A 17,169-nucleotide genomic window follows, 5' to 3' on the forward strand; every position below is an offset into this window, starting at 1 on the left:
GCTCCACGGAAGAGGCTGGGTGTGAGAGGCAGGGGTGGGCGCAGCACAGGCTTTGAGAGCAGGTGGGATGGGGCTGGGGGGAGTTTAACAGCCAGGACAAGGAGAGCAGCAAAGCATGAGCTTCCAGACACGGGAGGGGACTGCTCCACGGTTTCCCCACTTGAACGCAGCCCTCTTCCTCCCCGCCATGGACAGCGGCCAGGTTTGCTCTCCACCGCTTCAGTTTCCCTGTGTGGCCTTCAGAACCCCCTCTGTGAGCCCAGAGAAAATCTGCCTTCCTGGAAGGGCTGAACGGAGACCAGGAAATCCCTTCTTCACCCCTCACTGGCTGGCAAAAACAGCGCTGGAAGTCGTGTGCTTCCCCCCGCCTCGGGTAATAGTGCTGTTGCACGAGGGGCATCGGGGTTTGGTGTCAACAATTCCAGGGACATCTGTAAGTATTTTACAGCCCTTAAGAACCTCCTGGCTGAAGAGGAAAGCATCAAAGTGTGCTCTGAACGTTCCTCCAAACCACAGAGCTCTCCTGCCTGCCTGCTCCTTAAAATCTTGTCACTTCTAAGTAGATGTGATTTACTAGAGCACGATTGCTTCAGCCTCTGCTTCCCTGATGGCATTTGTGTCGGGATGCTGGGCCGCTGGAAATCCTCACCAAGTCACCAAGTGCTTTGTTTTGTTTTGCTTGATCCATCTGGAGCTACAACTTGGAGCAGGGTATAACCCTCTTTGTAAAAAGAGTGAGTGAAAAGGTTGTTATGTGCAAGCCAGGGCTGACGGCTCTCCTTCTAGCTGTTTGCTGGGGGTTTCGTTGGTTTAGTTTCCAAGGTAAGAAGAGCTGCCTTTAGCAGCAGAAGGGCCAGCAGCTGCTCTGGATTCCCTCGTGCTCTCCAGCAGCATTGCTGTGGGTTGCTCCTAAATAACATAAGTCCTGGGGGGTAACATGGCTGGTCCTGGCAGCAGAGGCAGCCAGCGTTCCCAGTGTTGCTCCCAGTCAAGCCAACATCGCTGTGCAGCTTTGCCAAGTGCCTGGAACAGACTCCGAGTCAGACCTGTGAATTTAAAAAAAAAAAAAACCAAAGAAAACAAAGTTGTCTTCCAAGCTTCCTGCTGCGTGTGGAACCAAGGGCAGCATGGGGGAAGGAGCAGGCAGACCTTTACCCTCCCCGAGGCCACCTGCAGGGCTGGCCAGGAGGGGAAAGTTGTCCTTATCACCGGCAGCTCTCCATGGGCGTGGGGCAACGTGTGTGTGTTTACCCAGAGAGAGCGGAGCCTTGTGAGATAGGATCGACGGTGCTTTCCACACCTCCTGACGCAGGACCCGAGACCTTCGCAACGGGAGCGCTGCTGGGTTAAACGGAAAGGGGGTCCCACGTAGGTGGGACGGCCACCTCGCTCCACCTGCACCGCTGTTCCTTCCTCCTGCTGGCTTTGCCGAGTAGGATGGGCAGGACTTTGCTCTCCAGACAGGCCGTCTCACTGAACGTGGGTGTCCCACAGCAGTCCTGAAACCTCCCAGGCTTTGCCAGCTGGTGGGGAAGGGGAGTCTGTGCCCGCAGGCTGGCTTTGTCCGAGGTGACCGAGCCCCACAGCATCTCTCACGGCACTTGGAGAAGTGCGCTTTGCTGCCTTCTGGTTAGGAGGAGTTTGGCTTTGCTGAGGCCAGATTTAACTCTTTTTGCAGCAAGGCGGGTGACCAAATCGATGGGTTTCCTCTCTCAGCGCTTTCCTTCCCCAGCAGCCCCCCTGCAACACATCCTCTTGGCACTTATCACTCTCGAGGGACTGGTGCCGAGGACGGCAGCAGGAAAAACTAAAACTGGGGGTGGAGGCGAGGTACCTTCCAGCCTAAGGTGGAAAATCCGCGTAGGACATGAAGCACTGCGGAGCTCTGGCTCGTGCGTGTGCCGAGGTACTGCAGCTGCTCAGACCTTCTGTGGGCAGCGAGGATGGTTTAAGGCATCGTCACCCTCCGCTGTTTGTTGCTGCTGGGGCGGGTCACGCGTCCCCATCCTAATCACTGCGGCACCGCATCGCCCGATGGACCCCAACCGCTTCGGGCAGCGCCTGGCCCGCGCGGGGCGAGCTGGCTGCGCCCTGGGAGCCCTCTCGGGAGCCCTCAGTCCTGGCCGGTTGCGGAGACGGCGGTTTCCACTGGAGCAGCGGTAACGAACTGCCGGAGGCTTTCCTGTAGGGCACCGCTTCAGCTGGACGGGGGGCCCTGCCTGTGCCCCGCCTGGCAGCGGCGCTTTCTGACAGGGAGCTGCTCCTCCGAGCGCACGCCGGCTGTCCTGCACCCGGCATCCCTAATTTAGGAGGCTGCTAAAGTAGGTATTTGCTCTTTCCAGTTACCAGGGTCTTGGATTTTATTTTATTATTATTTTTTTTTCAGGAGAAGAGTTTAAAGGGTGTTGCCTTCCTGTGTGTCTGGCTAGAAGGATGTGAAAGAAGAAAGATCCTCCAGAAGAGGTCATTTAGGCGTTTTTCAGCACCAAACTGCAACTTTCGGGTTAGCGGGGCTGTTTCCCTGGACCGCCCTTATGTCACTCATTAGTAGGTTTGGAGCAGAGGTTCTTCATCCTGCCCAGGTACGCTGTGGCTCCCACAGGGACGGGAGTTGGCTGCTCAGAGCCCAGCCCCCGAGACAGCCTCAGCTACCACGAGAAACTGCAGTTCGGTTTGTGCAGTGAGTGGCTCAAAATGGGTGGGGAAAACAGGAAAAAATGTAGGACTTTTTCTTTCTGTCTTCATTTTGAAGACACCAGTCAAAAGCAGATAGAAGTGTCTGGGAAAAACTGCTAAATATATGGGCTGGAGAAAATGAATGTAAGGCCTGAATCCTCCTGCTATCGGAAAAGGAGAGGGAAAAGGAGCTGCAAACAGAAGCCAGCGACGTCGAACCAGCTCATGAAGCCCGAACAGTGCTTGTTGAACCTGTCAGGCTTCAGGAGTGATTGTGGGGTCTGTGTTTCCCATCAGGTAGGAAAAATGCTGCTAGAAAACAGCGCTAATGAGCAAGCTGGCCAGAAACCCAGAGCCTGGCAAGAAGAATACGTTGGGTCTGAACACGCCAGCTGTCCTCCAGCACCACCAACTGTGCTTTGGGGATAGTTCAGCAGGAACGGTTCTGCTTGGGAAAACGGCCACTTTCTTGGCCAAAAGCTGGTTTGAAATTCGGGACTAAGGCAGGGAGAGGAATAGAACAGGCAGCGCGGCGCAGCGAGGCTGGCCCTGGAGGAGAGGCACAGCCTTCCCCTGCTGTGCGCCGCGGTGCTGCGCTGGGTAAAAGCCCCGGGAGGCGTCGCTTTCCCCCTAAGTCACAGAAAGGCAGAAGCGCTGCGGGGAGGGGTCCCTGGGGGTCTCTAGCCCAGCCTCCTGCTCCGAGCGGGGAATTGCCAGCCCCAGCTCAGGGCTCTGTCTAGCTGAGCCTTGAAAGATTCCGCCGACGGAGATTCCCCCCGCTTCCTCGGGTGACCTGCTGCAGCCCTGCGCACCCCTCCTCGGGAAGCAGCTTCTCGCGAAGCCCAGACCGCGCTTTCTAACCGCAGCTTGTGGCCTCTGCCCCAGAGGCTGCTCTGGCCCCGCGTTTGCGGCCTCTCGTGCACCACGTCTGGCTGTGCCGGGCCAGCGAGCGTCTCCGGAAAGCTGCGTCCTGTGATGGCAAAGGCTGGTTTTGCTGTAGGGTTGAGTGGCAGCACAATTGCCCGCGTCCTCTTGTAAATCCGGGGCATTTTTACCCAACCCCGAGTCTGTTTAGGTCCATCGGTATCCCTGGAGCTACAGTTGAGGTGTTACAGCAGAGGATGTGGTTTGGGGTGATCTCCCTCCGAGGAGGCGGGTGCAGCAGAAAGAGCTTGTCATGGATGAACTGCCTGCAAGCCCCATTCTCTGCCCCCCCCGTGTGAGAGGAGGGAGAGAATCGGGAGCAGAGCTGAGCCCAGGAAGAAGGGAGGGGTGGGGGGAAGTGGTTTTTAGGATGTGGTTATATTTCTCATTATCCTAATCTGATTTGGTTGATAAATTGGTGGCAGTGGAGGTTAAATTCAATTGACGATGCTTTCCCCGAGTTGAGTCTGTCTCTTGCCAGTGACCACAGCTGCTGAGCGAGCCCTCCCCGTCCTTGCCTCGACCCTTCAGCCTTTCGCTGCATTTCCTCCTCCCCATCCCGCTGGGCCAGGGCAGGCTGAACCCCTCGCTCCCTCTTCCTTGCCCAGCTGGTGGCTGCCATCCTGTGGCAGTTCCGTACAGGTTTCCTCTCTTTTCTTCCTCGGTTTCACCTCTCTGCTCCTGCAAGGCTTTCTCTTTTCCCCGCGGAGCAGCCTCCGGTGCTTTCCGTGCTGTCAGGATGGCTGCCAGAAGGGAAGGTCTCCCCGCCTGCAGGCCGGGAGCGGCGGGTCGCGTTGGATTTGCCCTGACAGCCTGACCTCGCGCTGGTTTCAAAGGACAACTTGGAAAGCTCTGCTGCGGGGAAGAGATCCCACGAGGGGGGCTGAGGGATTACGAGAAGGCAGCAGGAGGGCCCAGGAGCGCGCAGCCCCCTGCTTGCACACTTCTCTTCAGGTACGTCTTGGCGAGCAGGCGGTGGCCAGACCTCTGCGTGGAAATAAAACCCTCTGCCAGCAAAACCCCCTCATGTTTTTGCAAAGGCAGAAGGGGTCAGAGAGTGGAAGAAGAAGCAGGAGCTGGGACATCCATGTCACAGGGATGGGGAGCACTGGAAAGCCCAGGCTGGGGCACTTGAGGGCTGTACAACAGGCTGGCAAAGAGCACTTGTCCTTGGATAACTCGAGTGGGCGTGTATAGAATTGAGCCATTTTCTTGAATTAGCATTCCTTGGTTACTTTTGCCAAGAAACAGAATTTTAGCACCAACTATCGCTACAATACTGCTACGAAGCCAAGTGTATGTGTTCTCACCATAACGCTGTCCTGCTGCAGCTGAAAGGGCTAGTGTTTTAGTCTATCTTTTCCCCCTCCTTCATATTTTCTTGGAAAGAGAAAACAGCATTCTTTGCTCCCCCCCCCCGCCTGCGCAAGGCGAATGCCTGCCCCCTCCAGCACAGCCGTCCCCAGGTTCCTCCAGCTCAAGGGACGTTCACCAAAGGCCACTGGACAGCGTTGGGGATGTTTCCTCCTGGGCTGCGCTGGAACAGTCGCCTGAAATGCCTCAGCCCACACACCTACGCTCCCGGGGCGCCTTCAATCGGCCGTGCTTCCCTTCGCCCACCCCCAGGGGTGTTCCATGTCCTCAAACCACCACCGAGCCGCCGGCTCAGGCGCCGCCGGCCTTTGGGCCGTGAGGACACCGAGCAGACCAACTCCGGATGGGCCTTAATGCCCCTCCTGGCCCAGCGCCCCGGGCAGCAGCTCCCGCCGCGGCGGGCACCGCCGGGGCCGACCCCGCGGGGAGCAGCGATGCTCCGGCCCCCCCCGGCCTCGGGCCTACGCTTCGGCCGCGGCTTTTCCCCGCTGCGGCGGCTGCGGAGAGCCCAGGGCCTGGGAGGCTCCGCCGTGGGGGGGCACAAGCCCCTGAGGAGGGGGGGGGAGGAGGAGGAGGAGGCGGCGGCGGCGGCGTCCCCTCCGTGAGGGCGCTGCGGCGGGACTCCCGCCATCGCGGGGAGCGGGAGGCCGAGGGGCCCCGTCCCCTCAGCGGCCGGCGGGAGGGCGGGGGGGGACCCGGGGCGGCACCTCGCGCGCACGCGCCAAGAGCCCCGGGGAGGTGAGGGAGTTGCCGCGGCAACGGGAGACGCCCCGTTCCTCCGCGCCCCCCCCCTTCCCTTGGGAGCGCTCTGCGCTTGCGCCGGCCGCGCGAGGCGGTGCGCGCGCTCCGCGCCTACGTGGGGTCGCGCCGGGGGCGTGCCCCGCTCCGCCCCCCCCCCCCCCCCCCCCCCCCAAAGCACGAGCCCGGCGGAGCGGCGCGACCGCGGCGCCGCTTCAGCGCCCGCCGCCGTCCCCGCCCCTCCCCCCCCCCCCCCTCCCTCCGTCCCGCGCGCGCGGCCGCTCCGCCGCCGGTGCCGCCATGAGGCGAGGCGAGCGGCGGGGCCTCGGCGGGGCCCTGGGCAAGGCCGCCCTGGAGGAGCAGCAGCCCCTGCAGCCCAACGGCGGCGGCCCCGCCGCGGCGGCAGAGCGACCCCCGCCGCCCGGCGCCGAGAGGGAGAGCCCCGGCCTGCGCCGCAGCACCGAGTCCGAGGTCTACGACGACGGCACCAACACCTTCTTCTGGTGAGAGCCGGCCCCGCACGCCGAGGCCCCGCCGGGCCCCTTCCCGCCGGCGCTCCGTGGCGGGCAGGCCTCCGTCCCGAGCTGTGGTTCCCGGTTCCTCTCGGCGCCCCCCCCCCCCCCCGGCTTGCCCCCGGCCCTGCGGGAGCCCTTCGTTCCCCCGCGCCGCCTGCCGGTGCCCGGAGCGGGGCTCCGCGGGGCCGGGGTGGGGGGTTTGCCGGGGGAATGGGCGGCCGGGCCTGGGGCTCCGGGCGGAGGAATGAACCGTTACTGCGCGTTATCGGCAGCGTGCGGTGCTCTCACACCGGTGCGAAGGTCGAGGAACCGTAAGCTGTGTCTAAAGGTGTTTTTCCTGGTATTGGGGTGCTATTAATGATTGTTTCCTGGCGATCTAGCAGTGACTTTTGGCAGCGGTGCCTCCTTTCTCAGCGCTGGTCTCAGCCCCTCTAGCGAGCAGCACCCTTGCAGCTGACCGGGTGGGCACTTTGGAGGTGTCCTCTGGCACCCTGGGAGCCCACCGCCTGCAGGGAGACTTTCCTGCTCGATCTGGCTGTTTTATCAGCATCGCTGCGTTTAGTTCCCCCTCCTCCAGTCCTGGAAGAGGCCTTTTCTGCCCGTGTGCTTTCTGGTCATCCTCACAGAAGGCCAGAGTTGTTACGCCGAAGTTCTGCTGACCAGGGAGTTTGTTTTGTGGCGTGCTCGGTCCAGAAAATCAGCATGGAAAGCTGCGACTGCCTATGTTAGGCCAGGGGGGCAAATCAGGTTTTTGTTAAATTCCACCCTCGCAGGAAGAGACGCGTTTGTACCTGGAAAAGCGCAGCTAAATCCCGGCTTTGCTGGAGCTGTTCCAGAAATCCGCTTCAGCACAAACGCGTGTGCATCCGTGCTTTTCCTCTGCGCGTTAAACACACGTCCCTTTTGATTAAGGAAACCACGCTGACATCGAGGTCCCTTGTTCGCAACGTGATTCGGTTTGGCTTGAGTTTGGCATGAGGGGGTAGAAGGGGGAGGGTGCTTGGCTCTCGCCCCGCCAGTCTGGGCAGCAGCGGAGCGGAGGGTGTTTCTCTTGATGAAGCCGCCGGTTCTAGGGGATGGTTCTGCCAGGACAAGCTGCAGAGAAAGCCCGGGGTGCTGCTGGGTTGCAGGGTGGCCTCTGCAGAAGCCTGACCGACACAAGCGTAGCTGAGGCACGTCGTTGTCTTGAGGGCGAGCGGCCTTTCCTGGAGAGCCCGTTGGCGTCGCCCCGTGGGGGCTGAGCGAGCGGCTGGACAAGTGGATCCTGCCGAGGCCCGCGCGGTAGCACCGCCTTGTAAATGGAAAATGGGTAAAAGTGTCATTTTCTTGCCGTCTGGCTAAAGTGGCTCTTACCAGGTGTGGTGAGGTGCCATAAAACCCCCTGTCCCAGTTTTACGGTATAGTCTCGCCTCGGCGCGCCTTTTTCCTGGTGTGGGGCCAGCGTGCAGCCTGCAGGCGCAGAGGACTGTCGCCCTGACGTGAAGGCTGTAACTGACGGAGACTTGTCCGTGTGAATTGGCCCTTTGGACGTCCGAGCGTGCCACCGCTCTTTAGGGAGCTTTCCCTCTGTGGGCTCGTCCCTTCTGGGGGGGCAGCGTGGACAAGCGTGCTGTCAAATGGTTCCTTAACTCACCTGTTTCTTTTATTTTGCCTGGTAGTGCGCGTCGCTCGAGCTGGCAGCTGGCAGTTGTAATGCTTGTAGGAGTTTCAAGGTTTTTCCTACTGTTACTGTTGACCTGTGCATGAAGGTGTGACCCTTTGGTGCCACCTCAGTTCTTAGAGTGGCCGAGAATAAAGATTGTGCAGAGGAACCGTTTTCTTCCTGTGACCCTTGGTACCCTTCTGCGCTGCGTGTTACGGAGGTGGTCACAGAAAATGGAGATTTAAGAGCGTGGGTGCCCTCTGGCTTTGCCTGCGGGGAAAGTACCTTTTCTCTGTGAGGTTCAGGGGCCGGGGGATAAGGTTACCCACGTTGTCTGCACGGCTTGGAAAAATTCAAGAATTTGGGACTTGCAGATGCGGTCAGAAACGGTTCTAGAAGTAGTTTGATCTGCAAAGGTGACTTTACTGCTATAACTGCCGTCCTTGGGAAAGGTGGTGCTTCCTCGGGGTCTGCCTGCTCTTTGTGTATCTTTTTAAAACTTTGAAAAACAAGCTATGTGCTGGATACTCCTTCTGTTCTTATTCGGTCTTGATCACTTGAAAATACCGTGTTCTAGTGATGTTGTGGGAAGCTGCTCAGCCAGTGCCTGGGAGCTCTTGTTGTCACTGGGAAATGTTGAGGAAGGGAAACGGGAAGAGGCTTTTGGAAGAGACTGGCAGCCTCCGCACCTCCTCTCCCTGAGCCCCTTTGCCTGTCGCTGGTAGCGGCGAGCCGGGACTCCGGGGCCTGCCCGGCGAGCCGCTGTCCTGGGCAGACCTGTTCACTCTTGTGCCCGGCACCTTTGATCGTTTCTTGCCTGTCTGCTTGCAGAATTAGCTTTCTGAGTACGAACAAAGGATCTCTTTGTGGCTGAGATTGGCTTGTATTTTTTGTACAGCATGAAGCGCAGCGGAGCTGATATTTTTACTGAGCTAGCACGGAAAAACCACTGGTTTGGTTGGTTTGGTTTGGTTTTTAAATACCCCCACATAAAGCTTTCTACAACGTCCCTGTGGCTTCGTTTCTGTAACCTGCGGAGGAGTGAGTGCTCCTGTCCTCCTGCAGGTTTTGCCACTGCGACTTTGTTCTGTGTGGGAAAAGGTGAATCCTGTGGAAGCCGGGGTTTTGTTACCGTGAGCAGTAACTGGGACTTGCCCAAAGATACTTGAAGCTGGAAAAAGAGGAGCTGGGTGTCTTTTGGGGGGGGGGGGGAAGCTCCGTGAAGTAGTCAATGGATTTGTCTCCACCAAATAGAATAAATAATCAATAAACGGTAAGTGTAGAGGTGTGCAGCAACTTTTTTGAAGAGGAAGCCTTCCTCCCCCCCAGCAGCCGGTGGAAGGCAGCAGCAGGTGGGGAGGTGTTGGGTCTTGGATTACCAGTTTGGGATCACCCAGTTGGGTCCCGTGTGGGACTCCCTAAAGTGTCTGCGTTACCCCCGATTTCTGTGTGTGTTTCGTCACTTGCATTAACCGAAGCACACCTGCAGGAGGCTTCCAGGCTTGATCTGAGGGTGTCGGGAGGTGCCGGATACGTCTTTGCTACCCCATTGCGTTGTGGCTGTATGGGTTAATTGCTCTTACTAAGCCTTTAATTTGAATTTAATTAGGTTTAATGTCCTCTGTTGGTTATTGATGTGTCTTTTGTCTCTCACACTAAATAATTCTGTGTTGCCATCAGGTGGATGTGATGAGTCAGGAAGGTCATAGTGTGGCAGCAGATATCTGTGGAGCTCAGGAAGTTTGAAAAAGAAAAAGAAAAAAGGAGGGAAATGGTAGGTAGAAGACTCCGTGATACAGCTTTTGTAGGAGTTACTTCTGTCTTTTTGGTGCAAAAAGCATAGAAATTGCGGCTAAGGAGAAGGAGCCTGTAGGTGCCTCTGCCTGGGTGTCTCTCTCGTGATACTCAGTATTGTGAGGCGGCACAGGGGACGTGTTTCTTGGGGAATGAGGGTATGCGTGTGCGAGCCGGCCCTTTGGAACTACGGGGTCGGTGTTCAAAACAAAGCGTGACTTCGCCATTCCTTGCACGTGTTCTTATCTCTGAAAAACTGACCTTACAGCAGCAGGAGGCTTTCTGAAAGGCTGTCTGGAGGAAGAGCTGGTGATTCATCTGATGGAGGTGAGGGAGATGGGAGATCCGCAGACTGGCAGGGACTTGCCTCTGTACCCTCCCGTGAGGGCTGGCTGCAGCGCTTCCAAGGCAACGTTCCTTGTGCTTGTTGTAAACTTAACATTTGCTGGAGTATTTTTTTTTTCCATACTATAAAAGCTCGCCGCTTTCAAGCGGGCCCTGGCGAGGTTCTGTGTTTGCTGATCCCCTCTTCTGATTCTCCACCCGCTCAGAATTGACCGAGTCGGAGCACGCCGCTTAACTTGAGCGGAGGAATCTTGCGTCAGGTCACTGATCTGTCACCAGGCTGTGCTTTTTTAGAGCTGAGGTCTGCCCTGGCAGTGTCCGGTTGCTGGAACACCCAGGAGGCAGTTGTGCAATCCCACGGAGCCACCTTTGGCGGGGGCAGTGACCCCTGTGGCCGGGAGGGCGGCTGTCTCCTGAGAGTTGTCCCCTGAAAGGAAGGGATTGCACGGTTCCCTCAAGGGAGCTGGAAGTGTGGACAAGTGTCTTTGTGCAAGCCCCCGTGAGCGTTTCGTGTCCCGCCTGGCTCTAGGCCTGGCTTCATTTCCCTGCGTCAGCGTTGTCTTTTATAAACACGCTCGGGAAGTTTTCTGGAGACGGGGAGTGAGATGTGGTGGGAGTCAGCGCGGGGCTCCTGGGGGCGCTTTGCAGCCGGGAGCGCGAAGGCCCCCGCGGCCACAGGCGGGACCAGCGAGTTGTCGGTGCCTGGTGACCCCAAGGCTCCGCACGCCGGTAGCTTCACCCCGGGGAGTCGCCGCCCTGGGACGGGTGGGTGCTGGGCGCGGGGCGGGCGGGAGCTCGCTGCGGGGCTGCTTCTGGGCCGGCGGGGGAGCGCTGGCTGTCGGAGCGCTCTCAAAAGGCTGCAGTTCTGCAGCATTTACAAAACAAATCATCAGCCCGCAAAATGAGCTGCTGTTTGTTACTACAGAACTAACGCCAGTTAAACCCGGCACAAGGGCCCCTCCTGCCAGTCCCCTCTATTGCCACTTTTTTTAAAAGACCTGCTTAAAGCGTGTCATCTGTAGCGCAAAGTCACGCTGTCCCGGCAGAGCTGTTCTAAACTAAACCTGAAATGAAGATTTTGATAGCTTTAAACAGATAAAAATGTTTAATATTTAAAACAGATCATCTTGGGAATGTTGATTAACTCGTGAGCTCTGTAGAACTGATGAATGGAAACTTTGTCTGTTCTCCTCATTCAAAGGAGGATTACTGATTTGCCGAAGCTTTGCTCTTTAATGTGTTGTCCTGCTTTCTCTGTGGAGGTACGTGCTGCTGCCCTTCTCTTAGTGATCGTTTTGTGAGAGGCACCAACTTATGGCAAGGAAAGTGAACGTTACTATTTTGGAGCGTCACAAGTACGTACAGAAATTTAATCAGCGTTGTGTACCTTTATAGATGTGCTGAAGGCTTGTTACTGGCCTAAGAATAGGTACTTTAAAAATTATCTCTGGGGGTTTAAATAGATTTTGAGATGCAGCCTGCAGCTTAAAACCAATGGTGCTTTCGGGCATGGTCACACTGTACAGAGTACGTACTCTGGTTTGCTTGCCACTGATTTTTATTATTGTGATTTATTTATTTTGATGTAGGTGGACGAGAGATCTCATGTCACAAACTGGCAGTGACCCTCTTATTTTTGAAGTGTTGAGGCCTGACCGCTTGCTTTGGCCCGGTGCGACGTGCACGTCTCATTTCATGTCTCTAATTTTGGGTGTGTTATCAAGATTAGGACCACGGTTGAGTTTTTGTTGAAGGTTTCAAAAACCTCTGTATCCAAACAGGATCGTTTCCCTGTTAATGACGATTTTGAATGTGAAAGTACTGATCAGTTTTAAGTCGTTATTAATTTTTATGGTATTTTCCTGTACCTTGTTCTTCACAATCACTTAACGCCATCCTGCTGTTGAAGATTTGCTGTACTGTCTAGTTGTCACATTTCCTCAGAATTCCCAGCGTGTGTCAGCGGATGTGTCGGGATGTGGAGGGCAGGAGAGCTTTGACTTTCGTTCGTCTTTTAAAATCTCTTTCAGAAATGCTTTTATGACTTTACCGTTATTTGGATAAAGAAAAAAAATACTTCTTTGTGAAAAGTTGATGGCAGGCTAAGATGGGACTAGTTGTTTTTGTTGACAGGTTCTTTCTCCGGCGGTAGCTGTTAATGTAACTTTTTAAACCAAAGAGGCAAACGTCCTGGCTGGCTTTTGGAATTCTGTATCACTCGGAGAACTGACAAAAAGATTGTAAATAAATCATTTGCATGGTGTTCTTGTTTTTAATGTAGTTATTGCATCATTCGTGACGAACAAGGACACTAATGCGAAGCAGTGGATAAGAAGGGTGTGGTCCTGTTCACCTAAACTGATCTTGGTTTGTGCCGGAGACTGAACGAGGCCATTGAGCGGCTGCTCCCTCCTGTCCGTCAGGGAGCTGATCTCTCCCAATCTCCCCAAAACAGAGATACTTGAAAGATTTCCTTAGGGCACTTTAGTCATACGCTTTCTTTGGAAAATAAAAGCTCTGACAGTAATTTCCTTGAGAAGCCTGCAGTTTCTAGGTGTGACAGAAGAAAAAGAGAAGTTAGAATCGAACTTAATTAATCCCGTTGATGGGCAAATCCCGCAGCTCCGTGTCGGCTGCGGCGCAGGAGCGGTGTGCTGCCTGCTGCGCCCTTGGGCTGCCCGAGCTGCGCTCGCTGGGGTGTGGCTGAGCAGGGCAAGCTTTTATAGAAACAGACCTGAAGTATTTCACCTACGTGCCCTGCTGCTGAGATGGGGAAGAGCCCGGTGTCAGGCAGAGCAAGTCAGACAAATCCTAGTGCAGAAAAGCAGGCTACTTCATCTGGGATTTGTTGTGAATTCTTTGTGACCTTTTTTTCCTGGCCTCACATATTTTTGTGTGCATATACTTTCAGGCACTGCTTTCTCAGATTTTTGGACCTAAGATCTAGAGCTGGCTGTAGTCTGTACCCCCCTTGCTGCTGCTGTGTTGCCCAAACTCCGGTGCGATTCCAAGGGGAAGATACCTGCTCTGCTTAGCTTAGCAACTCTGCGGTCTCCGCAGACTCCAGGCGAGGAGAACTTAAGCTTTTCTGCTTAATTCCTCTGGTGCTTGCCTTGCGGGGATGTTCTTAGCTGTGCTGTCTGCCTCGTGCTGTATTATTCTGAAGTGTATGGGGAGACTAAATCCCTCTCTATGCAGTTGAGTTCATCCCGACTTCACTCGCATGAGTACTTCTGTGTGCTGTTCATTTTTCTGGCTACTGTAAGCGCTTGACATCCTTGTCTTTGTGGATTTCTGTTTTATTTTTTTTAACTCTCCAGCTGTGGAAGGATACGGTGTGGATCTGTGTTGCTGCTTGGGTTTTCAGGTTAGAGCTGCCACTTGCTCTTTCCAGAAGACAAACCAATCTAGAAAGTCTTTGATCCTGGCTCCTGGGTTTCTTGCTGGACTGAATACGTTTACATGACTAACCATCTTGAAAACGTGCTACAGGAGAATCTGCCTTCAGTTGGAAGTGAAAACTGAGCTAAAAGGGAAACAATGAGGTAGCCTCTTGTTTCTCATTAAACGGGAGCTTGCTGAACTTCAGCTCGACGGTTGTGCACCAAAACTAAAGCAAAAGCAGGGCGCCTGAAGTGCTCCAACACCGGCCACTCGCTTTGCCACAGGCTCCCCCCAGGGATGAATGAAACTAGACCGTCGCTGCTCTGGTAGATGAGTTCTAGGTGTGTTTATCTGAACGAGGATGTGTGAATAACTGAGTTCTTTGGCGATTTACACAACACATTGAAAAAGCAGTTGACTTCATACAGGTGTTGGGTCGGTGAAATGGTAGGGCGGTGGGAGGACAGCATTTCTAGGTGTATTTTAGCAGCCTCTTGGGTATAGTTTCAAAAAAGTGAACAATAAACAAGGCATAAGGTATAACGCACATCTAGCGTACACAATATAGCGTAACCTTGCTCTGTGACCGAAACACGGGTTGGTTTTGTATTAACTATGTACGTGATAAATGCAGCAAAACCCCTGGTCTGATTTGAGTGAGTGAGAGGATTGAATGCAGCGCCCTGCTGTACCGCCTCCTTCGAGAGGGCTGTATTTAGGTTTTTAACCTGCTGTAGGTTGCCAAATCGGCACTGCGTCACGTGAGCGTGAGGTGCCTGTTAAGTACGGGATGGCTGAATCACCTGCGGCTTGGCAAAGGGAAGATGCCTCTGTGGAGCAGGAAGCTTGCTGCTGCGAAGCCTTTGCATATTTGGGGTTGGTTTTGTTGAGTCTTTGCTGATTTTGGAAATACTCTGGGTCCTTCTCTTCTTTTTTGTACTGGAGCTGTTAGCCTGTGTCCTCTGGACTGCGAGGAAGGACAGTGTTAAATGCCGAACACCTTTTTAGCAGTGGCAGAAGAGGATTCCATCTGCTTATGAGGTATCGCATGTGTTTTCCAGTGGGATTAAAAGGATGCTGTGAGAAGTGGTTGTGTTTTGGATTAGGATGAAATTGTGGTTCAAAATAATGCTTACCTTAACTTTCAGAGCGATTTTAGGTAGATTACTGGGTTTGATGTTTAAAGGTAAGTCAGTGGACTTAGAACCCCTGGTGATCTCCGGTTTATTGTGCACCGTACAACTTAAATATATACAAACTTCGGTCCTTTGGCATAAAATGGAAATGTAATGCTGGCCTCTATTGGGATATAATATTTTTTTAAAAAATGTCAAAAGAGCCAGTGTGTCCTGGTCATGTACTCATTTTTATTCAGTTTTCCTGTTCTTCAAGCTTGATGCTTTAAACCTGTGTTATTTTACTGATTTGTATTGAGAGATGTTGCATAGTCCTCTGAAATAGAAGACGTGTCCTTATGATTTGATCTTAAATGGCCAGACTTCCATGCTTCCGAGCTGAGGTCAGACAACTTTTCTGCTGAAAACAATAAATGGCTTCTCACTAGGAAAGGAATTGTCAACTTTAACTAAAAAAAAAGTGCAGACAGAGCCATGTGAGGCTACGATGCGTGTTGTAATCAGTAGGTGTCCGTGTGTGCGGGTCGGCGTGCTGGGGTCAGCTCTCTCTTGACTCCTGGTCCGGCTCTGTGTGCTTGGCTCTTTTCTCTTTCACACACAAGTGCTTTACCAGAGTCGGGGTCAGCAAACGGGGCAGCGAGGACCTGTGGCTCCCTGTGCGCCAGCAGCGTTCTGCCTGTACCGGTGTGCCACACGTTCTAACGGTGGGGAGGAACAACCGCGAGCTTTGCTGACACGGTTGTTCAGCAGAAGCCCCTCGGGCAGCGGTGGCCGCATGTCGTTCTGCGGGCACGAACCTCTGGCCGTCCGGCTGTACCTGCTCTTCGGATCTGTGATGGGATTACTGTCGGAATTACTGAACTGAGGCACCTGCGGGCAGCGCCGTCATTCCTGCTGTTGTGCCTGGGCTCACGCAGAGTTTGTGGGGGTTTTTTAAATGACTGGTTTTTCTTGGAGTGTGTGATTCCCATGTCTGGAGTGAATTCCCTTCTGTTCAGCCTTAAGAGCCTGTTCAGTCTGCGGCAGGTTTGTGAAGAGGCTTTGAAACAGAGCTGCGCAGCAGCACCGACCGACCAGTATACCCCAGTCAAACCGGGAGGGAACTCTGGAGGTGTTAAGATCTAAGTGTTAGCGCAGCTGGTGCAGATCTTTTTCAGGTTGCTGCTGTTCACTTGGCAAGTATTTGCCCAAATCTCCCTTCACTCGGAGCGCTGGGGGGAAGATGAGCGAGACCCGTTCCGGGGGTGGGCTTCTGTCGGGTGCTCATGCGGGATGGCCTGAGCACTGGGGGTAGTGCCGCTGCGAGCTCTGGTTCCTGCGCTGTGCGAGACACAGACCTTCCGTGGTGTTACTGACCGCTGGCCGTTAGGCTTACGGAGGGGTCACAGGGGAAGGTGTAAGTCTTTCTGCTTTCTGATGTCCGTCTTCTCTCTTCTGAATTGTAGGAGAGCTCATACCTTAACAGTGTTGTTCATCCTCACGTGTGCGCTGGGCTACGTGACCTTGCTTGAAGAAACACCACAGGATACAGCCTACAACACCAAGAGGTAAATACCCGAGAAGGGGTTTCTGTAGGTGCGTTAGAAACGGGTGGCGGTGTGAACAAGTTACCTTGGGGGTAAGCTGCCTCAGATGACCTCTGCATTGACTCCTTTAAAGGCCCGAACCCTTAGAAAGTGACAAAACCGAGCATAAGTCTCTAAGCTCCTTTGATGCTGGTTGTTGAATTTAATTTCTAATCAGTTTAGTGTCGCTCACTGTCACACCCGGCAGCTGCCGTGCATATGTGATTTAAGACAAAATATGAAACTCTTTCTAAAGCCTCAAAGCGCTGGCTGTGGTTCTCTGGCAATGATTCTGCCTCTTTTTCTTAAAATAACCTAACTTTCTAAATTATGTGAGCTGTGACTAAATTTTTCTGACTTAACGGCTTTTTCTAAAGTTATGTGCAAGGTTCCAATACAGATCATTATTTCATCTTGAAAATTAACATGAGAACTTGTAGCCCAAAGGGAAAGTCTTGGAACACAGGAATGAGTCTCGCGTGTGTGGCCCGTTTCTGCCATAATTTAAACTGATTAAATGTAGTTGAATTTCTCCTGTTTTTAAAGAAATATAGTAGGGAAGAAAAGTGATCTTTTAAAAATCTAAGTATATTTTGAAAATTGAGGGGGTGCTTACAGACTGGAGAGCACCCTTGCCATAAGCATGAAAGTCGTTCTGTTTTCTACCAGTCCGGTTTCTTAAGTGCAACACTTATACAGTGCTATTGTTTTCCCCTTGCTATTACAGGGTTTCTTCCTATTTTTACTTTTTTTTTTTTTTTAAAGTGACTCAGGATGTAGTATTCATTGCCATGGAGATGCAGGAATTGGGGTATTTCCTGAGATAACCTGGGTTGTTGCTCTGTCAGTTCCACAGCAGATGTAGCTGATGCAGCTCACGCTCACGCCTGTCCCAGCTGAGGGTTTGTGTTTTTACGTGGGGGTGAAACGGAACAAGCTGGAACACGGAGCCCTGTCTGGAGCTGGGAAGGTTTCTGCAGGGCTTTGGTGTGAACAAATGCCACTTTATTCCCAGTTATAATGAGTGAGTCTAGGGAACGGATGGATGCGTGACGCTCTCTGGAATGGCAGTTGAG

The 17,169-nt window shown here is 54.0% G+C and overlaps 1 protein-coding gene across 1 annotated transcript in view; it reads left to right on the top strand.

Annotated features, from left to right (window-relative positions):
- Window positions 1-6,012: 6,012 nt before the first annotated feature.
- PTDSS2 (phosphatidylserine synthase 2) overlaps window positions 6,013-17,169 on the top strand; it is a 36,885-nt gene continuing 25,728 nt past the window's right edge. Inside the window, exons 1-2 of the mRNA XM_086472265.1 lie at window positions 6,013-6,215; window positions 15,974-16,075. Of these exons, the coding sequence (XP_086328391.1) occupies window positions 6,013-6,215; window positions 15,974-16,075 (305 nt within the window). The remainder of the gene's footprint in view (window positions 6,216-15,973; window positions 16,076-17,169) is intronic.

Source organism: Leptosomus discolor, chromosome 12, assembly GCF_034619465.1.
Source record: "Leptosomus discolor isolate bLepDis1 chromosome 12, bLepDis1.hap2, whole genome shotgun sequence".
In the NCBI taxonomy this organism is placed as follows: Eukaryota; Metazoa; Chordata; class Aves; order Leptosomiformes; family Leptosomidae; genus Leptosomus; species Leptosomus discolor.